Source organism: Diuraphis noxia, unplaced genomic scaffold (assembly GCF_037042655.1).
Source record: "Diuraphis noxia isolate RWA-SAM2 unplaced genomic scaffold, SU_Dnox_SAM2 contig0003, whole genome shotgun sequence".
Lineage (NCBI taxonomy): Eukaryota > Metazoa > Arthropoda > Insecta > Hemiptera > Aphididae > Diuraphis > Diuraphis noxia.
This window is the reverse complement of record NW_028301713.1, coordinates 64,362,552-64,387,936: the sequence shown is the minus strand read 5'-3', so window position 1 is coordinate 64,387,936 and position 25,385 is coordinate 64,362,552. Positions and strand designations below refer to the sequence as shown.

Genomic DNA, 25,385 nt, shown 5'->3' with positions numbered 1-25,385 from the left:
CAATGAAAATTATGATATAAATTTCACCAAATCAATAAAACAATTTTCTTTAAAATCAACTGGAGTGTTGCAGTGTTGTACGTACCTATATTTAAATATTTATACATAAAAACCAAAGTTTATTTTATCGAATTCACGTTGTTCATTCCACATCAATCTTAATAAAACCCACGCAACATTACATGAAGTTAACTAAATGAAGGGAATTTACAAAGAAAATGTCCTTAAGGTGGAATGGTATTTCTGGGTATTCATACAATTCCATATTATAGTTTTAATTAATTGGAAAGTCGGTAACTGCTAATATATATATGCATGTAAATTATATATTACATTTAAATAAAGGTAAAATGGAGGTATTGTTCATTATATATATTTTATTTTTTTTTTGTAGCGGGAACCCGCGGCCGCGGCAACATAGACCATTGGGTGTGGGGTGGTACGGTAGGGGTTATTTTTGTATATTTGTTTGTAGGTTTATAAGTGGGTAGGGTTGTAACACGTGTTTGTGTATGTGTGGCAAGGATATATTGCTGAAAATTACTGGTGATCACCTATCCGGTACGTTCGCTCAGTGCGTTTCCGCAGATTGAGCGTACGATCGCGCCTCACCAAGCCACTCATTATAATTTGTAAATGTTTAAAATTGTATTAAAACATTTGCTATACATCATGAATTATGGTTACAAACTTTCTAAATTAACATCCAGTATAATATGTCCGGATATCATTACTAATTTTTCAGAAACTAATGCGATCAATATTAATTTTGACATAGATCAATAATGTGTTCTCGGTGTCCGAACATTTTTGTATGGGGAATCTTTACTTCTGTTTATTTTTAAGTTATTCATTCTACGCAATACACCTATATATTTTTCATTCACTTTTGAGCCTAGTTTAAAAATATCGTTCCTTAACTGGTGTTAAAATGTATAATTTAATATAATTTAAAACTGTCTATGTTTTTAAACGATGACTCCTCGCGGTCAGATAAAAATTAAGAATTATTTGGAAAACCAAGATTATAAAGAATAATCGATAAATTAGCTAAGACATAACATAATACATTGATTCTAACAACCAAAATCTTTAAAAAAAAAAAAATTAAATAACTTTAATTGGGTACCTAACAATTATTTTTAATAATGCATTCGGTACATTAAATTAGGTGGTTTTGAGAAGCAGTTGAGAATCTAGTATTACTGTGTTTGTTTAGTATAGGTATTTCAATTTCACTTGAATCTTTTTTTTCAAGTGCATAACAAGGTTAGTTATATTGTTAATATTATTATGACACATGGTTACAGCAGTATATTTTTTTTATACATGATTAGCTAAGTTGTCTATAATATTTAACACAAAACAAATATTACAGATGACGATAATAATTGGTATTTTACATCTTCAGCTGTAGTTAATTTTTGTTTTAAATTTTATTCTTAGAGAAAAAAGTACTTCATCGTTCGTATTATAACAACAGATGATGTGACCACTACACGATTTCTAAGCTTGAGATCGACTCTGTATCAGTGGTATCTTGTCGTCATTATTTGACACACATTTAAATCTGTTAATTATTTATAAAAATAACACTCGTTTGCCAATTCATTAATTTGAAATCTAAACTTTCCTCCTGTTGTTTTCGTTGGTTTTCCACTCAGGGTATAGGTACCCGCTATTATTGTTTTGACGTTATTCAATCGTCATGGAAAAAAAATAAACTGTAGGCACATACTATAAGTACTGGTATATCGATGTTGTAATTCGAGTTCTTATAGTGACGAGAAGTTTGTTTTCTTCTCTTTGGGATTACAAAGATACCTATTTTAAAACTATCAAATTTCATTCTCAGTAATGACTGCAGAAATATTTCATTTGAGGCCAAAAATATGTTAAAATACACTCTGCTTTGTAGTTTGCGATAGTATAGGGCACTGTGGTTCGTCATTTGTGAATGGTAAATAAGGCACTAACTATCATAATGTAAAACAAAAACACTTCAACTATTTATTGTTATTTTTATAATTTCGGCACCGTCATCTTAAAAGCATTCTACAGATAAAAATGTAAAAAAAAATAACTCTATGTAATTGAATGCGTACAAATATATTTTTATAAGTTTCTCTGCACAAAAATTTGAATTATATGAGATATGACTGTATGAGAAATAAATATTACACGTAACTTTAAAAATATTGGTAATGACTATTATGAATGATGTATTTCGGTGATTAGTCGAGAAACCAATGACATGGTTCACATAATGAAAACTGTGTTATTAAAGATATCATCCTAGGTATAATAATTATTGAGTAAAATATTATTTTAAATAGTGTAATAAACTTGAATAATATAATAATATAATATAGAGTTTAAAAAGGGCGTTTATTTTATTTCTATTTAATAATACCAATTTAAACTCGTACAAAATCGAAATATTTATACAGTTATAATTGTGATATCATAATAAATAATAATATACATAATGTTACATAAATAAATAAATATAATTTTATATAACTAAAATGGAATACTGAGTTAAAAGGTGGGTACATCAATAACGATCTTTGCAGTAGGTATACAAGTTGTTGGGAGACGAATTGAAATATTATTTTTTTGATGTTCGAATTTACAATATATTTGCCGATGTCGTCATATGGCGGACGTCACCAAGATACCGTCGACTGCATCACGAATCGTACCGGTATGCCGCCGTCGCGCGTCGAGTACGTGAATCGCGGACATGTTCGGTACGGCCTAGCGTCAGCGCCACGTGTTCTTAATGAAATTCGCTGCCTTCTCGGCGACCATGACGGCGGGCGCGATTGGGTTGCAGTTGGGCTGTGTCGGAAACACGGACGAGTCGACTACGCGCAAGCCGCGGACGCGGTGCACTCGCAACTCGGAATCGACGACGGCTGACGGGTCCGAGGCTGGGCCCATCTTGCACGTGCCCGCATGGTGGTTCTCGCCTTGCGTGTGGTAACGGACCAGACACCGCCAGTACGGGTCGGTGGCGAACGTGAACCCTTTGCAGTATTTGACGGGTGACCGGTCAACGGTGGCCCCCAGCTGCTGCAGAGCCTTGGTGTGCACCAGTTCGTATGCCTTCCGCAGGCCCCACACCAGTACTTCGACGTCCGTCTCAGCGGCCAGGTAATTGGGATCGATTCGTGGCCGGACGAACGGGTTGGCGCTCATCAGCCGAATGGTGCCCCGGCTCCGCGGCATTACGTTCGCCGGCCGTATGTTCATGCGCACCGGGGTCGAGGCCGCCGTGCACCCGCCGTACACCGGTTGGGCGTAAGCGCAGTTCGGCGAGTATCCGTCGAAGAAAAACTGTAAATCGGCCGGGTCCGTAGGCCCCGCCTGATCGGACCGCAAGAACGCGGACGTCTGCAGAGCGCCGGTGGTGGACAGCGGACCCGACCTGTTCTTCAGGTACTGGCCGATCGTCTCGTACGTCAACAGCCGATCGTGCATCACGTTCAGCTGGAAGCTGAGCTTGCTGGCCACGTGGTGCTGCAGGTTGTGTCCCACCCGCAAATCCTGCACCACCGGCACGCCAAGCGGTCGCAGGTCTTCTGCCGGTCCGATGCCGGACAGCATGAGTAAGTGCGGAGACCCTATGACGCCTGCGCTCAGGATCACCTCCTTTCTAGCCATCATACGTCTGGTGCGGTTCGCGCTGTCCACGTACTCGACGCCTTGTACCGACCGTCGGTCCGCTGCGAACAACAGTCGTGTCACGTGGCAGTTGGTCTTGACGCGCAGGTTGCTACGGATGTTCAGGTGCGGTCGCAGGTACGCCGTGGGCGTCGTCACTCGGGTCTTGGCTTTGTTGATCATGAGCTGCGCGATCGAGAAACCCATCGGGTCCGGGTCACTCATGTCTATCTCCGAGTACCCCAATTCCCGGCCAGCCTCAATCAGCGTCCGCGATATCGACAAAATTTCCGTGGGCTTTTGCACCGGAATCGGGCCCCGAGTTCCGTGGATTTCCGTTTTGTAGTCCTTGTTGTTCTCAGACATCTTGAAAAACGGCAACACGTCGTCGTATCCCCAACCGACGTTGCCGTCCCTCAACCACCCGTCGTAAATGTTCCGGTGCCCTCTCGAGTACATCGAACCTTAAAAAAGGTCGAATATTATACGATTAGATCGGTATTTGGTATTTGTTTTTGTAGGTACAAGTTTTCAATTTCAAATTCACGTGACCTAATCTTTTTTTAATTTCAGTAAACTTAATATAATGATATGTTTAGTGAAAGTGTCATTTTATTAAAAAAAAAAATACGATTCACTTTAGTTATAACTATATATTCAATAGTTATCAGATTTATATTTTGTTGTAAAAATTTCAAAATGTCCTTGCTAGGTACAAGTATGCAAATTACCCTCTCAAACACACAATGAAGTTTTATTATTTGAATATTTATTAATTACGTATATATGTTTATCATATGTTGCACATTTGAATTTCAAATCATACCGATGATTGTAGGTTGTAGTGATGTCAAATTTTATAAATGAAAATATAATAATAATAATTACCCTAAAATATATCAATAGAATAGCATACACCGCTATATTGTATTATTGTGGTATGACATAAATAGTATTAAAATACATTTATATGTTAGATTAAAAAAATAGTTAATGTTATTTTGAAGATTTCCAGCTTATACACCGATATCACACATCCGTTAGAATTGTGTCTCGTTTATCCACGTAGGTCAATACATTGTACATTAGCCGTAAATCTATATCACACACTCAACCCTTGGTCATGTTTTGTTTTTAAAATGATCATATCAACATCTTTGTAGCAAATTTTGTATTATATTTACCCGACAGAGAAGCAGTTCCGCCCAATAATCTTCCTCGGGGCCAGCCGCATATTCCCCCATATGCCAAACAAGCGTGTTTTTGCGGCGTTGTAGAATACTGCCAATCGTACTTCGTAGCGATTGCCGAACTCAGCAAGGCAGGTATGTCGATGGCTGCTGGTTGCTCTGGACCGGATTCAAAGAGGATCACCGTCCAGGAAGAATTTTCCGATAGTCTCCCAGCCACTACGGGACCTGGAGATTTACAATACATTATAGGCGTTAGTGGTCTTAAATATTATCGCAATAATAGGTCGATCGGTAAGATGGACAAAAATCACATACAAATGAACAAATTGAATTGTTTACTGTTCTTTTGTGAAACGCCGAAGCGGTGACATGTACACACGATGCAATTTGAAATTTACCTAATTCAAACTCCTTAAGGTTTCTGTTTTAAATTCCGAATAATTAATGTTTGAAAATTAATAATTATTTAAGGGAGGGGGATTTAAGCAGGGAAAATTAGACAAACCAATCTCGAGTAGTCGTCATTGCGAATTCAAATCAGTTTTAAAAAGTAATATCACATTACTTTGTCAATCAGAATTTTGATGGACAAAAGATTAGTATGCTTTGGCTAAAATAACTGTCCACTATCGATTTCCATAACAAACGTGCTATTCTGGGTTTTTCATAATTTATTATTCTTTTCGTGCTGCGGTTTTTATTTATTAAAATGGTATCAATTTTCAAATGGTAGCCTTTAACATTAATATTAAATTACCAAGTATAATATTTCACTGAAAAAATTTAAGTGCATTAATCCAAAAACTAATGACACATTAGTTTTACAATAATTTAAAGTTTAGGTTAGATCAGAATGATTGTCTTAAAATGCATGAAATATTTACCCTTCACCAGCTATTATAATTAATAATAATATTTGTTTATAATATATCAAAAGTCAGATTTATTACTCGAAAAATGTCAAAATGTTTACAAAAAATATCTCAACGAGAATTAAAAATAAAAACTTTAAGTTGTTATTTGAAAATCCTAAGTAGATTATTGTGTTATAGTCTTAATGAATAAAAGAAAAGGATTAAATGTTTATTATCATGTAAAAATATAACAACACTTTGTAACTATAAATTATAAACGAAACAGATTGTTCGGGTATTCACCATAATAAAGCTGCTATTGTTTCAATAAAAAAATAACACCTCGTTTAAATATTTACACTGAGCTTAAATGATCTTTTACCTGAGACTCCTCCACCAACCACTATGAAGTCTACTTCGTCGATATCATCGTGAGGTTGCTCGATCACTCTTCTACACGAATCGATCAAAGCACAATCGGATCTTATCAAGATGTCGGCGGCTATCATAAACTCTTCCAAATCTGGATTTGATTTACACAATTCCTTGACGAATGAAGTTTCTACGTGTTCGTCGTTTTGTATGCAATTCCCAGCTAATGATTATAATAATAAATTATAATAATTTCAATCAAAATGCATGCGTGTGAATTTTAAACAGCAATAGGTACATAACAACATAATGGTTACCTCTGTTGTAAGATTTTGTGGACGTCAACACGTTTACCACTTGGCATAACAGATGAAAATAAAATAACACTTTCATTTTTTACGATAAAATATGAAGTGTAAAGGAATAAATAATGATGATTTGGAATAGGGTTTTGAAAAAATGCATGTGGCTGTTCTGTCGTCAAGCAGTGAAAAATATAGCATGAAGTTATATGCTGACCGAAAGTACAATAAATATAAATAACGAATAAAGCGACTAAGCACCCACATATACGAAATGTTGAACATTATATCAATGGTTTTGGTTAATTAATCACCATTAGTCGATTAGAAATCACAAAATCACTGAGTGTGACGAGACGTATGTTAAACGGGGAACGGATTCCAGTTATGTATAATCGGTCGTGTACAATTTCAACGAGGACTTATTATTTTAGTTGGGTGCATGCAAATCGGAAAGATAACAATGCGGGTCACTAAAATAATGTAAGCTATACCCTTTAATTGTTTTGCGTCGTATTTATATTTAATCAAATGTAGGCTAGTGTACAATATGGCTATAACCGTACCGTTTATCGTGCACTTCTGATGTAGTGATTCGACGACTTTATTACATTCATTATAATTCGTATAAAATATAAAAACGACGAAAAATAGTATTATATCACGTCATGGCGTACTTATAACGATTCTTTGACTTGTTGTTATGAAGACGGTTGGTTTTTGTTTCAAAATGATTTTATGTAAAATGGCTTTTAACTAATTTTGATCAACTTATAGTAGGTAACTATATTACATTATTATAATCAAAAGTTATAAACTTCGTCGTTGTTACACTTACCTACTTAAGCAATTTAATTATACTTCCACGATACAGACAGTAAAGTGGGCACTTGAACAACAAACGCATGAATTTATAGATGATTTAATAAAAATACCAAATATAAATTACGTGATCTTCAAGTTAATGGATTGATTTTTGACTGGATCGAATCTGATAAGTACATCAATTAAATACGGTAACAATCATAATGGCCGAACAAACATTATAGTATAAATTATAAATAGGTATTAACTATTCTTAATCCAATTTTTTGAGTCAAGGTAATCAATTTACCTTATCACCACGATACAACGACCCACTAACAATACATTTTTGTGACTGTATAAAAATCAGGCATAGCCCGTTTTTGTAATAAAAAAAGGTTCCCTGATTTACGCATATAGCCTTTTCCGCCCAAAATAAAAAAAAGCATCATTCCCGTTTCCACCAAAATGTATTATTGCAGAAAGATGTTTCAGCCAATTATTATTTAGGAACCCATGTACAAAATATGTAACAATAATGATTAATGTATGTACCTATACTAAAATAAGAAAATATTATTATTATTTTATAGTTGCATAATATCACATATCCATTTAATTTCAATATTTCAAATTATAATTCATGTAATAATTATACTGTTTTAAAAATATAAATTATAATTTTTCAAAATTTTTTAGCAGATATAGGAATCGTACCTTTTTCGTTTTTGGCGGAAAAAGGCTATGATAGAAACGGCCAATATTATTTTGGTGGAAACACGGAATTCCTTAATAGGGGCGTCACCGTTTTCCGCCAAAATCAACCTTTCGGTTTAGCGCCAAGTCCGTTTACCGCCAGCACAAAAATATATATTTCCTTTTATCGCCACCACAAATGTCAGTTTTTATATTTTGGTAACCCCTTGGTAATTATTTTTAAAATAACAGAAAAAATTAGGTTATCAATTTTTAATTAAATATATGATTTTACAAAAAACATTCAAGTGATACTTTAAATAATTATGATTGAAAGTATTAAAATATTATATTATATACCTACGTACACGTAGATAATAATATGTTCAAAATCATGTTTTTCCCTTATTAATAAGATTATGTTCGAAATTCATGCGACGACTGACACTAAAGATAACGCTTGTCTGGTTTGATCTTTTATAGATTTTACGATACCTATAACATTAATCAATTGCGTATAATTATAATAAATAAATAAATGTTTGACTGTGATATTGTATTTTACGTCGTAATATTGACTTTTTATAATATATTATACAATATTTTATATAATTTTAATTTTAAGTATCACTTGAATGTGTTTTCGTAAAATCATATATTTAATCAAAAATTGATTACCTAATTATTTTTGTTATTTTAAAAATCATTACCAAGGGGTTACCAAAATATAGAAACTGTAATTTGTGGTGGCGATAAACGGAAAGTTCGATTTTGGTGGAAAAGTAGATCACCCCCTTAATAGTCTACGTTTTTATATTTTTGCACCCTTACTATGAAACCTATTTAAAAAATGTATTTTCATATATTATAAATATATGTACAAAAATCACGAAGTAAACTTTGAACACTCTTAAGGCTCTAATGGTTGTTAATGATATTACTGCATACTGAATCAAATTTTTCTATAAAACTATTTTAATATCATAAATTATATTCATACAAGTCCAGAAAACTATGTAATACAATACATAGCAACTTTTATATATAATATATAGTATACCAATATATATTTATATATCAATACGATTACTTATTGTTTAACGTCTTAGACTGGGAGTATGTAAAATAATTATGAAATTCAAATGTATTTACCTTTATTTTTTATGAGCTTTGAAGTAACTAGTACGTTTAACACTTGCGAAAATATTTGTAAGTAAAACACCACACGCATATTTATAAAGGTAAAAAAAATGTGTAGTTAAATTAAACAGAAATTGTGTAAAATCGAATTTATAAAAAAAGATACTAACCTAGGTATATGATTACGGTCGAACTGTCACAAAAACATGCAAAACCAACACTACATAGAAATACAATAGTGACAAAAACATTCTCGTTTTATGTATGTATATATATATATTTGTATGTGTGACGTATGAATTTAGGCTTACTTGCAGCGTAATTGTCCAATCTCTAATACGTGCAATATCTACGACTAATGGAAATTTTTTTTTGTTTAATTTCGGATATGATCGAATAAAATAACGCGCGCGGAACTGCGCAGACGTTGTATAACATTATGTATAATCCCGGATAATTATTATGTGGCCAATCGTTATTAAATATCATAAGTACTAAGTAGATATTTGCTGTTTCTGTATGACTGCGTTTGAAAACCCTATTCGTCCGAAGTACCGCGATATTATTAATAAAGTACGAGGCGTCTATTATCGATCTGCGACCGTTTTAAAATTTTTTTTCGTATTTTTTAAGCGTGATTTCGGACCTCAATGTACATGCACCGATCATAAAATGCGCCAAACATGCTTACTGGAAATCGTGATTTAGTCTTGAAATCAAAATCCGTTCGACGAAACGATTAAAAACGGTCTCAAGTCTCGGATTAGAAAATAGACGTCTCGACACGTTGACTATGTTGCCACTACTGTTACCAGCTACTTGTTAAATTTTGTATTAATGTCATCGTTGTTTTTTTTCTCATATAGATATCTGACTGTAGCATGGTGCTGGAAGAGGTACCACAAAAAATGTGTGAAGCGCTGCGGCTTTTCTTGCAAGGACTCGGTTACGGTAAGCCAAACCAGTCTTCGTGCACAGTAAAATAAGCGGAAGTTTTCCTTTTTGTCTAATGCTTCGACGTTTATATACGGAAAAATGCAAAAAAAAATTCAATTAATAATAATAACAAAAACAATACACCTACGTATAATCATAATATCGGAGGTTATTAACTACCTACATATATAACAAATTTGTAGTCATATGATATTAAATTCACACATTTGTACGTATTTATCATTATTTAGTCACAATGTGTCGTTATTGTTTTTTTTTTTTTTTTACCATTATTAATACATACATTAACAATATATATATAAATATATATATAAATAAATAAATATATATATATATATATATATATATATGATGGCAATTTGTTAATGGTGTCTATATATAGGCGTATATAAGTTTTTCGGGCCCCCGCCTCATTCAATTTTGTCAAAAAAACAAAAAAGTTAGTGCGTTCGCGGATTTGTATTGAAATTAATAAAAATCTTGTTAGATTATTTTCTTGTTGTTGTATACTGTGCGTTTTTTATGCTTCCGTTCTACTATATAATATCAAATAGGTCGTCGAGTAAAATGTTTCATTCGTCCGTGTGCGATGCAAATCACAACACAATATTATTATTATATATACAGTAACGAGTCACCCATTTACACCTATATTTGCTAATGGTGTAGTCCGAAAAACGGCGGCGTACATTACAATTTTTTTTTATCGAATGACAATACTCGAAGAACGAACGACAGATGAACGCCATTTGAATAATTCGTTTTGCAGTCCGGCATTCGTCGAAAATGACAAAAAAACATATTTAAATTAAATCCGCTGAAATAATAAGTCATCCCGCGTGTGCGCCGCTGTCTGTAGAACGAAATGTGATAAAAATTACATCATCATCTTTGTCACATAATAATAATATCACCATCATAATATTCGGTACATATTGCAAATGTTTACAACACGCATAGTTGTTTATTAATATATTATATTATATTTTTTGCGTTTAATTTGTGTGCACTATATTATACGTATAATATATACAGTGTGTATAAACGACGATAATTATTACGAGCGGTTCGGAGTTATCAATCGAAACAGTCGCAAAATATAGACGATCGGTAAAATTGTTTAAAAACGTATAGGTTCACCTATAAATTATAATGATTTGAATAAAAAGATTATAATCATCGTAATACTTAGGTATATACAGAGTATTCACGGCTTTTGTGTATCACGTCAAATTAGATACGTAGAGCACTCAACGTTATAAAACAATTCCATTATAGAAATCCGATTTGACTTGAACCACTCGTGATTAATGTCGCCTTTATATATTGTTTAGGTATTTACTAATATGTACGGCGTACTGTTCATTATGAATTATCATACGCATAATGCAAGTAGTAATCATTTTGCTACAGTACCTCATATTTAGTTTTGTTTATTTATTATGATTGTTATAATATTTAATACAGACATGTTTGTTTGACGAGTATGTTACGTTATTATACGCGTGTTTTACGTTTTAAAAATATTATTTTATTAATAATTTAACTATACGAACAAATCAAAAATAATTATTTCTTCTTTCATTTGATTAGATGGTATGAAAAATACCTTTGAAAAAACCTGTTTACTAAAGATAAATTTCAATCTCTGTTACGATCAACGGATCAAATTCTAAAGATATATAATATGTATCTTGGTATAAGGGATAGATCCATGATATTATGTTGTGTTTTAAATAATTGTCATAAAACAATGGACATTACAACATATTATACATACAGTTGATTAAGTATAAATGATATTTAAAAGAAAAATTAAAAATTATACATAATAATATAAATGTACATTAAGTAAATAAACCAAAATATAGTGAAATTATTAAGTTTTATTGTGTTGATATTGTTGTGTGACTGGTCCATATTGATTGATAACACATAATGACTCCCTTGATAGAGAAATTAATAACTATTTAAATTTTACGATTTGTATTGTATCACATTGCTCGGTAGTCGGTTTATGTGATTTTATAAATATTATATGAAATTATATCGACTGGATTTTATTTAATACCAGCAGATGGAAAATGTCAGAGCTCTCAAACTAACTCCATATTATGTTAACATATATTATCTATGATGAATAGTTAAAAATAACCACTTGAAATGTGTCAAATTCCAAAGAAATATGATTGTTTATTTGTTTAGCTTAAGCATTATATAATATTATCAAACAAAAACAAGATTTGTAAATTTTAGAATCTAAATAATAATTGTTGCGACAATTAGAATTGTTAATCGTTACTGCATTAATACATTTTATTCGTACGCCGGCAACCCGTCTGGAAGAAAATTATCATACTTTAAAGCTCGAAATGAATTTATTATTGAGCAACTTTTAAATATAAGGTAGATAAAGCTTTTTAATATTTTTCGTTTTGTATTATAATATTTATTCTTTGTATTAATATCAATAGACAATTGATCATCTGCCAACGCGAATGGCTAATTTTAGAGTGTTGTCCGTTTGAGACGTATTGCACATATTAGTTTGTATGGTGTCACGAGCATGAATACAATATGTTGAACTGCGTATTCTATTTTTATTTTACAATAATTGCATTTAGTCTACACAAATGTATCAGGTTGATTAGACACATTACACACATTATTATATTCATGTGCGTCATGTTTTCGCTTGTCACGGCTCAGGTTGTAGTACATATACATATACACACCCTTTTTTTGCTTAACTCGAAAAATTCAATTTACAGATAGGAACTAATAGAGAAAAACAGACTAAATGTTTTCGTCCTAATAAGCTAAGATGTGAATTAACATTCAATTTTTTTGCTATTCACGTTCCCTTTTTTTTTTTACTAAACAGCAGAAAAATTATCAGTATTAAAAACTATTGCCATTAAACGCAATCTTTTTAATCGCACAATGTAATATATATTATTTCTGATCTAGGCGGAAGAAGAAACGCGGTTTTTTCATAGAAATCAATAACTGCTCACATAGATAAAATATTATTTTCACCTACCTATAACTATAATTTCATGGGAATTACACGTGTGTCCGCATTTGAAATATGGCTTTTAGACGTCGTTTTTTGTTCGCGATTTCAATGATCGACAGCGACGATAATAATACATGACCTTTTAACCCGTTCGTGGTTCACAAGACGAAATTGTGTCGAATCGTACCTAAAATTCTGTCCGCCCCAAGTTCTAAAGTTCAGCTAGATGTGTTTATAAATATCAATGATCGTTTGCTGTTGCAGTGGCGCCGCACGTGCCTTTCGTTTTGCACTTATTTTGCGATGCAATTCTTGGGTACATAATATTATATTTATATACATACGTCGACACGTGTTTTATGCTCGTACACCATAATTTCTTTTAAATAGGTACAAATAGGTATAACGCATTAATCTATCGACCTATCTATTAATTTTATGCACACGTGAACAAGAAAAATCGATTAAACGTAAAGTCATATCTATTTTTCGTGAATAAAAATAATAGCACTTTTTGAAGTGAATATCTTGGACGGGCGCGATTGCGAATATATTAATATTAAAATAATACACATACGTGTGCGTTCACAATGTTCACATTTATACGATATTATAATATTATATACCTATATTGATTTAATGTTGTCGTGTCGAAATGTTTAATTAATCGTTATCGCGTAACCATGTATTATACTGCAGACGTTTGTCCGTCAAACGACGACTACCCAATAATTTTATACCTACCCGTCGAGTATGCAATAATCTAAAACACATGCGTCGTATGCTTGGACAATTATTATTGTTATCATAATTAAACATTTGCAATGTTAACCTGTAAACATAATATATTGTAAGTGTTGTGTGGATGACAATATAGAGTGTACAGCAGTCAGTCGTAATTTATTGCACGATTATAATATTATAATTATATTATATGTTAATAATAACGCTGTTTTTTTTATATATATAAATATTATTAAATAATATGATTGTGTATCTATTTTTTTTTTTTTTGTATGTTTGTGTTTTTTCTAGTTTTAATGACTTATATAATATATTCAGATAATTATTGAACATATCAATACTAATATAGTATACAATTAATATTTACACGGTGCTTCTTATAAACGTTTTTATATTTTAGAATAGAAAATCACATTATACAGTTGCCCCATTTATTTCCACACTTGTATTTGATGGCAAAACCAAAGTAAAATGATCGTATTTTTATTTTTAAACGATGAACTATATTTTTGATTTCATAATTTGAGCAAAATAATTTTCTAAATAGCAAACCCTTAAATGTTAATAATAATAAAAAAAACTAAAAATTAATTCAATTTCCTGATGTCACTTACATAGCATATTTTAAGAACATTTTTCTATTCGGAATCATGAAATTGGCAATTTGCATTTGCATAATATATACTAAGGTACATATTATATAGGTAATATATTTGATTCGACTCCAGTGGATTAGCTGACATGCCCGAAGAACGTTCGAACCGCATATACGCATTTTATATTTTCCAAAAATAAAATGTCAAAAATTTACTTGAAGAAGTGATCAACATTATATGCATAATGCATTGTCTGCATTAAAAGAATCGCCGCGTGTGTGTGTATAATATAAAATGCATATATTTCAGTGTGCAGGAGTATATAATAATATATAATAATAATAATATGGTTATAATGCCATAAATCTATAATATTATAGAAATAAGCGATGTATATTAGCATACGAATATTGCAAAAAATATTAAATAGGACAATAATTATAAGTTATAACTGTACCTACGTAATGTATACATATTATTTATTTTCATGTTTTTTTTTGTTTTTTTGTTTTTTTTTTTGTCCCGTACATGTTGTGTGCAATGGGTGGTGGCGTCAACGGATGGTGGCCACAGCTGTGAGACTCGGCCGGCCACCGTTGACCGTATCCAGATCGGCTGAAGGTAAAAATGTACTACCAGCTAATGAATTTAGCGCACGGATGCACGAATAGTTAGCGCACGCACACACACACACACACACACACACACACACACACACACACACACACACACACACACACACACACACACACACACACACACACACACACACACACACACACACAACCACACACACACAACCACACACACACAACCACACACACATGTAACACACGTTACACGCACACACACACATACACACACATACAAACCAAATACACCCTCCTACCTACTGGGCAAATTGATCGACTAAAAGTATATCAGCTTCGAAAAACAAAATTTGTAACACGTAAGTGTCATCATATAAAATGCTTGTCGGAAGAAAACGGTTTTTCAACGTTTCCATAATATTATTATATTATATTTTATAATGATGTCTTGCTTATAGTAATCTTCGCCTTAAATACTATCTTACAAAATATACATATAATGTACTCTATTATCTTCTCTCTCTCTCTCTTTCTACCTACAAAATTCACTCACTTTCTCACTGTTTTAAAAACATGTATCAGCGTTATAATCGTGAGGCTGGGCGTTATAGAGTTTAAATGTTTAAAATGAGACGGAAGTTTTTCACTTAGAGTTGCCATAATTAATGTTTTGCATTTCAAATAAAAATTACAGTTATATGTATGTGTCTATTATTTACATGTATAATTTTATTGAATATATTGATTTATTGGTTATTGTATATTATAAAGTTTCGAGTATAAAACTTATATATTTATTTTCGATTATATTTTATGGTATAATATAATGGTAGGTATACCTATATTTAAATATTTTTTTGTTTGGAGCGGTTCAACTGTAATATTTTTATGATAAAAAAAAATAAAGAGTAGAAGAATAAAAGAATAGACTTTCAACCGATATCGTTCGTTTTAAAAAATGTTTCTTTTATAAAAAATTAATAAAAATATTAAAAAGTTATTCGAACCTTATAAAAACATTAATGTTGACAACATTAACTATTCAAATACATTTTTAAAAAGTTACTTGATTCGCATATTTTTCTTCCAATCAAACGTCTTATATAGTATCACGAAATTATTATTGGAAAAAAATAAAATTAATTTATCGTCCAGCCTTGCCCATATTATATACTCGTATTCTATTCACACGCCTACCTATGTATAAATACAACGCTGTTTGTTTTTGAACACAAGTAATTATATAACAAATACACTATTATTTTTATAAATATAGAATATCATCACATGCTTATGAAGATTTAATTTATGTATGCGTGAAGAAGTTATAGATCATCAAAATTTTTAAATAATTTGTATTGATGCTGACGTAATTAAATAAACATTTTAAGGTTTTTTGAAGAGGAAGGGGCTTTAGCCGATAGGTTATTATATAATATAAAGTAACTTTTTTTTTTGGTAGGGATTTATTCGTTTCTTGGAATTCGCTATCATTTCACCCCTCTTGCAACGCCTCGATGAATAATAATTATTTACGATAACCAATGCAACTCAAATACTGAAAACTTGTACATAAGTTTATCTATTTAAAAAAAATTGCCATGAGTGCTTTTATAATATATAATACGTTTAAACTTTAAAGTTATTAATAGCGTGGATTCCAAAATCATTTAAGAGCGTTCAACGCATAACTAATACACCAAAGGAATCTATATTGAAATTAACCGTTTTATATTTTTAGCCATGTAAAAATGGCACTGTGTATATTAAAATGTATGATTTGCAATTTATAATTTTTCAATATAGCAATATGATGATTTCGTTTGAGTTTATTTCGCAAATTATAACAGTTTGGTAGGTATACTGACACCTTAGTTGTTAAATCGCTAAAAACGTTCAAAAGTTTATTAACTAGACCTATTTAGTACTTGGCCATTTTAAGCATATGTTCAAGATTATATCTTAAATTAAATTTAAAATATAAATTAATATAATTTTATAAAACAGAAACATAGGTAGGTACTACCATATCTAACGAACATATTGTTTTAAGTTTTAAATGAGGTGTTGAATAATAATTTTAAAAATAAATCAATCAGAAATATATATAATCAGTTTTTCTTATAACATATTGATGAAAAAAAATATATATCTATCTAAGGTACCCATGTATTAATATTTTATTATATAATACACATTTTTTAGTAGTGTAGTTTTGTATTACAATTTAATACAATTTTTTTGAGACTCGGCATTATTTGTAATCATACTTATAAAAATGTGATAAATACTTTGATATAATATTAAAAATATTTATAATTTAAGCTAATTATGTGTTTGAATAATATCTATAAATTTACTATATGAAATATTTATTAAACTGTTAGGTATAAATGTATAATACGTACATAATTACAATATAATTTATTCTGCCGTAAATCGCTTTATGGAAACTTCTTTGATTATAATATGCACCAATAATCATGTTAAAATCATCATTATTACTGTATTATCATCATTCAGCTACAAAAACAACAAATTTAAAAATCTATAGATTTTAAATACGATAAGTCGTCTTCATTCGAGAGTATAATTAATAATTATTAAATTATAATTAAGTGGATTTAGTCCAAATTTAGTTTAACTATCCATTGAACACTGATGCATAATGAACTAAGTACCAAAATTAACTTTTACAAATATTACTTGAATAGATAATTTAGCTTAATTACTTGTTATTTTTTAAACAAAACTATTTACTATCAATAATTTATCAATAAAAATAAATTTTTCCTTTACTTTGAACCGATTATTAAACACACATTTAGTGGAACATATTTTATACGTTCACATTGTTTTATTAATTTTTTTATTCTCATAAACATATTATTAACTATTAGGGCATTAAAATTTATGTAAAAATTGTATTAAATACATTTATAAAATGTTATTATGAACTTAGGTGTTAATGGTAATTTGGATAAGAAATAATGATATCGACATTCTGTATAACCGTGTAGGTTCGCCTAAAATGATTCGAGTTCGTAATAAATTTTGAATTCCATTAAACATTTTCCGAAGATATATCAAAATTAATGAAAACAAATTTATTCAAGCATATACTTCGAAATAATGGGTAAATTATACACAAAAATTAAGTACTTATGGTATATTTGCATCCCGGTTAATAACTATTTACTATTTACTATTTACCATAATAGTTTAGGTATGACATTTTGCATGGATAATGTTTGATGATTTTAAATGTGCTTATATTTATATTATATACAGATATAATACAAGACATAGCCGACATAGGTAGAGTTTTTTAGTATTTAAATGTCGAAAGTTGAACTTTAATCTTTTTCTTTTGTTTTAGTATTTTTTATTAGGTATAATAATATAGTAACTTTTAGAGTATAAATATTTTTACAATTTAAAATATATTAAATGTTATCTTAATTTTATCATTTGAATAAAATAAAGTATTTAGCTGTGTACACTGTGCATATAGGTACTGTGGATTAGTATTCTAAAATATTGAAATAAAAAATCAAATAAATTGCATTTGTTCAATAAATATTGTTGAAATGATATCAATAATTAGGTCTTTAAAACACGTATTTTTCAAATTATTTAATATTACTAAAAATCAATTTTACATAGTATGATATAAAAATATCTAACGTAGGCATATGCATACTTGAGAATCAATTCAATATAATTTATTTAGAATTTTTAAACTGAATATATTTATATTTTAATTTTAAGATTTTCAAATAAAATTTAAAAAATCAAACTGAATGCCAGCCAATTTAGAGCGATGAAAAAATTACACATTACATACTAAACCTACCGTAGATAATATAGATATCTCCTATTGGTAATTTTATTCCTTACAACAATATTATACCCATCAACAAATAAACACCCATCGTTGGCCTTTGCGCACCCCAAGGCATTTGTTGAATAACATTTTTCTCATTAATAGTAGATGCAAGTAGAAGTGTGCTTTATGATTTTGATTTAATTAGTTTTATGTAGACAGTAAAACAATACTATTATCATAATTATTGTTATTACTATTTCGTTATATTATATTATGCTGTGCAATGTGCATGCAGTTCGAAGAGATTGATTTCAAAAGTCTATTTCTCTTCCATTCGCACACGTAGCTTTTTTGTCATCGTATCTATATAATACGTATAATATGTCAGTGGCGTATATAGGGTTTCCGAACCGGAGAGAGAGTGAGAGAGAGTGGGTGGTCATGAAGCGTATATATAAGTCTAGATCAATCCTGCTCAAAGCCATAATTCTATATGAAACACGACGACGAGTTGCTAAAATAATCACCCTGTACATGCTTACGATTTGATGACCGAAATCAATCACCCGTGTAAATACGCCACCGATGTATAATATAATTATTGCGCGTCAATACGATTTTTATTATTACAATAATCGCATGCATTACAATAATGATTATCATTATTATTATATTATTATAATACGAGTGTTTTTAATTAATTAATTATTATTATTATTTTGTCGTCACTGTCGGCTACTCATCGCGGCTGCAGTGTACGCATAAATTTCATAAAATTTGTTTTTCAAAACAATTTAGTTTCGGTCATCGCACCGCCGCCGCCGTGTTGTTCATCGGCGGGGGATGGTCGGCGGGCTGCATATCTGGCCAACCCGCCGACTGCGCGCGTAGGTAGGTAGTCTATAATGACGGCCGTGGCATTTTTTTGCAGTGATATCGAAATCCATCAGACAGTCCATGTCCAAAGACAGCGTGCGCAGCTCGCCGTGGCCATTCAGAATCACCGAGAACCCACTGACGGTATGATGACATAAAACGTGCAATGCGTTTATGTCATTAGCGGGCGCAGGTTGTTTGGCGGCGAGGTGGGAGATTGGTGCTATAGCAACAGTTCTACAATAATAATAATTATAGGTATACACACATAGGTATATAACTTAAATGGACTCGTGTGCAATTCTGAAGTCTGGGAGAGCATCGGTAAACCGTGGAAAAAACGTGAAAAAAAAAATTAAATAATACCGAATCGTTTACAGATTAGTTGAAAAAGGACAAATACATACTATTGTTTCAATATGGTTTATATATAATATTAAATAAATGGTCTGGCTATATCATGTTTTTTTGTAGATAATTATATATATATATATATATTATGTATGTATACCTATACATTATATTGTAATAATAAACAGTTATATATTGTAATGATGTTAGGGATATTGAGACTCATATCATCAAAAAAAGCTTCAGATGTAGTTTTTGCTAAACGGAGAATAAACTCCGGATATGTTGTTATGTTTAGGTACGCCTAAAAATTAAATTAAAATTAAATTAATATATTATTATGATATAATCGTTAATGAATAATAAAAACGATGAGATAAACGAGTTAGTTTAATAGACTGCACAAACATCTGCGCTTTTTTATTGTTTTTTTTTTTTTAATTTATATTTTACGTTGTTGATTATTGATGTTAATAATAGTTTGTTAAGTATGTTGCTGTTATTTAATCAGATAAATTGTATACATCGCGGATGTCATATACCGTTCTGTATGATATAAAGATGGATTGTGATAAGTAACAATATAACAATGAAATTTATAATTATACATATTTGTAATTTTAATTGTTGCATATTATGTCTTTAAATAATTATTACATTGATAAAATGCTCGCTGTTTATTCATTATTACATATTAGTTATTTATACCTGAAATCAAGCGTTGGCGTTAAGTACAGTACGTCTTATACCTCGATATTATATTATGTAATGTGTCTATTATTATTATTATTATTATTATTGTTGTTGTTGTTTTCAAAGTATTTTATACTTATTCCATAAAATAATGATGTTATAAATATTAATAATTTAATATGTCTCGTTCAAACGATATTTCATGATATTCTTGCACTTCAAAATGTTAGTGAAAGAACACGTAAGTAGCAGAGAGCAGACATTGACAGGTACTATTATAGAACTATAGGTACTATAAATAAATTACAATAGAACATCGCCCATTTATTTGCCATAAAAATGTAGTCAAATATAAAAAAACTTCAACGAGGTTAACCAAGCCGCGAGTAAAAATAAGGTTTTGAAAATTACGTAAAAGAAACCATTGAAATGATCAATAATTAATGAACGATGATTAATTTGAAAAAAAAACGAAAAATTATAAACGTGACCAACAAAAAATTGAATGTGGTAAAAAATATTATATATATATTACATATACCACCAACATATTACCAATATATTCAACTATTTAAGGTAAGTGTTGAAAAAATGTATTCAAAATTAAGTTAGAAAAAGTATTTAGTAGATTTTTACTTAAAAATTATAATATGGTAGTTATTATTTTTTAAAGCATAAGATATAAATTTTCTATTCTACTGTTTGAGCAGATCGAAATAATTTATAAATGTATATTTGCTATTTTTACAATATTATTGTAATTTTTTGAAGAAGGGATTTCAGTATTTTGTTTTAAATATAAAATGCTCAGTATATTAGGTATACAATTTACTTAATTTGGTCAACTATTGAAAAATAATTAAAAACAATCCAATCCACTAAAATAGTATAAAGATTTATTTTTGTAGAAAATATACAAAGTGTTAAGATTTTTTATCAAATCATGAAAGATACACGAGAAGAGTATATTATAGGTTAGGTTATTGCCTAGTTGTTATTTACGTTGAAAAATCATCTCATGTGTATATTTAAAGTTTTTGACAGTATAATTTTAATGTTGTATATTGTATATAATCTACTTTCCAGTAATACAACAAATATTTTTTTTTTTTTTTATTATTGAATAAATAGATAATTTTTAGCAATTAATTAATAATTACCTAATAAGTACTTTTTATCGTTATTTTCAACCATAATAATATTTTTACTATATCGTATAATGCATAAAATATTATGTTAAATTAATCAAATCTGTCGACCAAAAACTTATTATATACATATTGTTTAAAGGTTGACGAGATTTATCAAGATTAAATTTGATAATTAATTAAATTAAATACAAATGTATGATAAAATTGGGAACAAAAACCAATTTTTACATTTGAAAATAAAACAATATTGTTTTAAAACAAAAGAAGGTTCATATTTATTGTAATTAATTTATAATATTTTCTATTTCTAAATTTTATTCCTATATGGCGTATTATAAAATCACGTTTTATTATTTATCACATACTTATCATAACAATATTATGTGATTAATAAATTTGTTGTTTACTGTTGATTGAATTGGTTTCGGCCGCAACTATTGCAGTCCATTGGGCGTTGTTTGCAGATTTGTTGTTGTTGGTACAACTGTTGTCGCAGAGCAGCGCTCATACCGTTCTCCATGATTTTCTGTAGATCTTGTCCAATCTCCCTTGCTAATTTTTCGTTAGTGTTTTTTGGTAGATCGAATTTTCCGATATCGTATCTGAGGCCTTCCAATTTGATGTTGGCTTCCTCGACATTGAATTTGTAAGCGCCGTTTTCCAGTTGAACACGTTTCATGACGGCACTAGCAACAATGTTTTGAGCGGTGAATTTTACATTGCTGATGTTGATCTTTTGATTTAATTTTTGAGCAAAAATATCGGACTCCCACGTGGGTTGTTTAGCCAAAACAATCTTGACTTTCAATTTGTAACCGTTTCCAGATTGGTTTTGACGGAAAGCGACATACTGGACTGTCTTTTGTTTGTTGAATTGATTGCTGGATTGCTCATTGTTGAATGAACGTGGTGTTACAAAAGAGACTGAGAGTTGAGTTTTTTTATTTTCAATGTCTAAATCGAGTTTTTTGTTTGATGGAATTTCAAAGGTAGTTTCGATTTCAGATCTTAAACATCCAACCAAACCGTTGTAAGAGGTACGAATCATTTCACTTTCAATTTCTGAGTTTAATAATTGAACGTAATTTGTTTTAATTGTTTCCTTGATTGATTGGCTATCCGTAGAGTCTTCGTTGTTTTTGAACACAAGTTGGGAATTTCCGTTGCGGGAATGGGCGTAGTTGCGGTTTCGGTTTTCTAATTCGGTAGACACGTTCATGTCGGTGTTGAGCATGTTCAAATTGAAAGATTTTTTAATTCCTTCGTTAGAATTGAATTTAGCCTTCACCAACAAGCTTTGAAAGAAGTATTCCAAATCAACCTAACCCAATATATAAAGTATTATTATTAATATAGTTAAAATGCATTTTAAAAATGATTTTATACTTACGCAATTCCTCTCTGTGTTTAAATACATAGACTTGATGACACCGTTGTTGAGACCATAGACATTGCTCTCGTTGATTTCAAGGTACTGTTGATGATCCATTGACATAGCGTGTTGTCTTAAAGCGAAGGGTTCATGAGCTAGGTTAGTTTGTATGGTTCCATTACGGGCAGTATATTTATCCATGATGGAAAAGAATCTAACCATTTTCTGTGCAACTTGAAGTCCAATTTCGTTGGACAAATCATTATTGCGATGGTCCTTGACGTAATCTTCTTGGGAGTTTGATTCGGAAGAGACTGAATATCCGTAATTTTGACTTTCGCGGTTTTTGTTGTTTAATTTTTGTTGGGTAAGGTCCTCTTGACTTTTTTGCTCAAAGTTTCTGGAAGTTTGTGATTTACTCCACTGGTTTTGGCTTTCGAATACCTCCTGGCTGTTGTGTTTAATCGGTTGGTTTTTACTATTCATGTTCATCGAATGACTAGGGGTTTGAATATTCCAGTTAGACTCGCTGAACTCATTTAAGTCTCGGTTGTTTTGTTGGTTGTGATTGTTTAAAAATCTCTCGTTAGAGCTTTCCTGGTTAATGTTGCGCTGTTGATTCAATTCTTCGCTGCGTTGTTGGTATTGATTTGCACCATATTTGTTATTGTACTGATTGTAACGATCATTTGAATATCCTTGAATATGTTCGACCTCAGTTTGTGTATCATAGTGATGATGATTAGAATCTAGAACCGAACAAATAGAAACAGTTTATGAAAAAATATTTTTGAAAATCTATAGCGTCATGAATATTTTAATGTCTCACAATTGGTTAGTGTAAAAAAATATTTATGAACTCAGATTACAAAAAATATATAACAATATAAACTACTACACTGATATAAAAATAATTCAAGGCTGAGCATAAAGAATTAAAAAGCTCATAATTAGAATGTTTATTAACTTAAATTTAAATTTGACTTCTATTGATATTAACTTAAGAAATAACGAGCTACTATCAATAAAATTCTAGTTAAATTTATTTATAATTAATTAAATGAAAAGTATATATATATATATATATAAAAAAAAATTATTGATGATACATTGATATGAAATTAAATTAAATTCTTGAAATTACTTATTGTTGTTGCCCTTAACCAAAATAGTATGATAAAAAATATTTAATTTTGATTACACGTGAAATTTGATCAGTGTAAGTCAACTATTATCAAAAATAATTTAAATAATTAATTAAATATATGCCAATACTTACGGGCTTCTGAGCCAGCTAAGGCTACAAATCCAATCACGGCAACGGCTAACAGCTTCATGGTAAAATAATTATTTGGTAGCTGTTCAATTTGCATCAAACAACTGATGAATGATAATCTTTGAATAGTGTAGCCCCGTTATATACCTACTAGATTTCAAAAAAAATGTGTTGAATAGTTATCAATAGTATTTGCATTCATACAATTTTAGGTGGATGTTTATAAAAATATGCATACTGTTATCTACAGAAAAAAAACGCACAATTCACAAAATAACGATTCTATTTATTTTCATCTACGCTTTAGCTGATTTGCACTTTTTAATAGTAAAAAAATAATACGTTTAGAAAAAATATTAATTTTATGCATGAGTGTAAATGTGTTGTAATTATTACGTTACTTGACTTATCAACATATATATAACCAGTGGCGGCGCTAGGCGTGTGCGGTGTGGGCCATTGCCCACGGCCTCACACCTCAAAGGGCCTCGCGTTCTATAGGGTTTTATAATTAACCATAGAGAAATATGACAGAAGTTAAAAAATTTTTTAAAAGGGCCTCTTTAAGTCTACTTCGCCCACGTGTAACTTTTACCTCGCCACGCCACTGTATATAACCCATATAATATATACATGTTATTCAAGTTTTGAGATATATTAGACATAATTCTTGTCATAAAATATGTTAAGGAAATATAATTCAAGTCTGAAAACTACTTTCAATCATATATTCATATCACAAAGATGGAGTGATTACCCGTCGAGTTGGTAACTGCAATGAGTGCATTAAATTAAAATACAAATAATACAATGATATACATATAAACTTAAACTTGAAAGTCGATACATAATTTTATACTTTTTATATTTTTGAGTATCAGTAAAAACTACTCATGAGAAA

At 30.4% G+C, this 25,385-nt stretch overlaps 3 protein-coding genes across 7 annotated transcripts in view; 1 reads left to right on the top strand and 2 right to left on the bottom strand.

The window, feature by feature from the left end:
- Positions 1 to 20,659, top strand: part of MESK2 (misexpression suppressor of KSR 2) — a 71,252-nt gene extending 50,593 nt beyond the window's left edge. For 2 of the 3 annotated variants that reach the window (XM_089223785.1, XM_089223787.1), the window contains 3 exons: positions 9,897 to 9,981; positions 14,920 to 14,967; positions 19,697 to 20,659. In XM_089223785.1, coding sequence (XP_089079911.1) covers positions 9,897 to 9,981; positions 14,920 to 14,967; positions 19,697 to 19,791 — 228 coding nt within the window. In that variant the 3' untranslated portion in view covers positions 19,792 to 20,659. The remainder of the gene's footprint in view (positions 1 to 9,896; positions 9,982 to 14,919; positions 14,968 to 19,696) is intronic. The other variant, XM_089223786.1, reaches the window with a different exon arrangement.
- Positions 2,008 to 9,181, bottom strand: LOC107163075 (glucose dehydrogenase [FAD, quinone]-like). Of its 3 annotated transcripts, XM_089223784.1 has the most exons (5): positions 9,043 to 9,159; positions 6,406 to 6,444; positions 6,099 to 6,311; positions 4,854 to 5,087; positions 2,008 to 4,133 (listed from the first exon to the last, which is right to left on the bottom strand). In XM_089223784.1, exons 1-5 carry the CDS (start codon positions 9,119 to 9,121, stop codon positions 2,767 to 2,769), a joined length of 1,932 nt encoding a protein of 643 aa, XP_089079910.1. In that variant the 5' UTR covers positions 9,122 to 9,159; the 3' UTR covers positions 2,008 to 2,766. The 3 variants fall into 3 exon arrangements, with proteins under 3 accessions (XP_089079910.1, XP_015365790.1, XP_015365792.1); XM_015510304.2 differs by lacking the exon at positions 6,406 to 6,444 and having other exon boundaries at positions 9,043 to 9,181; XM_015510306.2 differs by lacking the exons at positions 6,406 to 6,444; positions 9,043 to 9,159 and adding an exon at positions 7,229 to 7,381.
- Positions 20,660 to 22,083: 1,424 nt separating the features above from the next.
- On the bottom strand, positions 22,084 to 24,633 carry LOC107171854 (uncharacterized). Its single transcript, XM_015522113.2, has 3 exons — positions 24,488 to 24,633; positions 23,227 to 23,957; positions 22,084 to 23,157 (listed from the first exon to the last, which is right to left on the bottom strand). Exons 1-3 carry the CDS (start codon positions 24,579 to 24,581, stop codon positions 22,240 to 22,242), a joined length of 1,743 nt encoding a protein of 580 aa, XP_015377599.2. The 5' UTR covers positions 24,582 to 24,633; the 3' UTR covers positions 22,084 to 22,239.
- Between the last annotated feature and the right edge of the window lie 752 nt (positions 24,634 to 25,385).

What these genes read in the sequence shown, in the direction of transcription:
- LOC107171854 (XM_015522113.2), bottom strand. Translation starts at nt 24,581, where the DNA reads ATGCAAATTGAACAGCTACCAAATAATTATTTTACCATGAAGCTGTTA. An exon ending in CTTAGCTGGCTCAGAAGCCC is followed by an intron (nt 23,958 to 24,487) that starts GTAAGTATTGGC and finishes GTTCGGTTCTAG; the next exon opens with ATTCTAATCATCATCACTAT. An exon ending in TAAACACAGAGAGGAATTGC is followed by an intron (nt 23,158 to 23,226) that starts GTAAGTATAAAA and finishes ATATTGGGTTAG; the next exon opens with GTTGATTTGGAATACTTCTT.
- LOC107163075 (XM_089223784.1), bottom strand. Translation starts at nt 9,121, where the DNA reads ATGCGTGTGGTGTTTTACTTACAAATATTTTCGCAAGTGTTAAACGTA. An exon ending in AAAGCTCATAAAAAATAAAG is followed by an intron (nt 6,445 to 9,042) that starts GTAAATACATTT and finishes TGTTATGCCAAG; the next exon opens with TGGTAAACGTGTTGACGTCC. An exon ending in GGTTGGTGGAGGAGTCTCAG is followed by an intron (nt 5,088 to 6,098) that starts GTAAAAGATCAT and finishes GTAAATCTCCAG; the next exon opens with GTCCCGTAGTGGCTGGGAGA.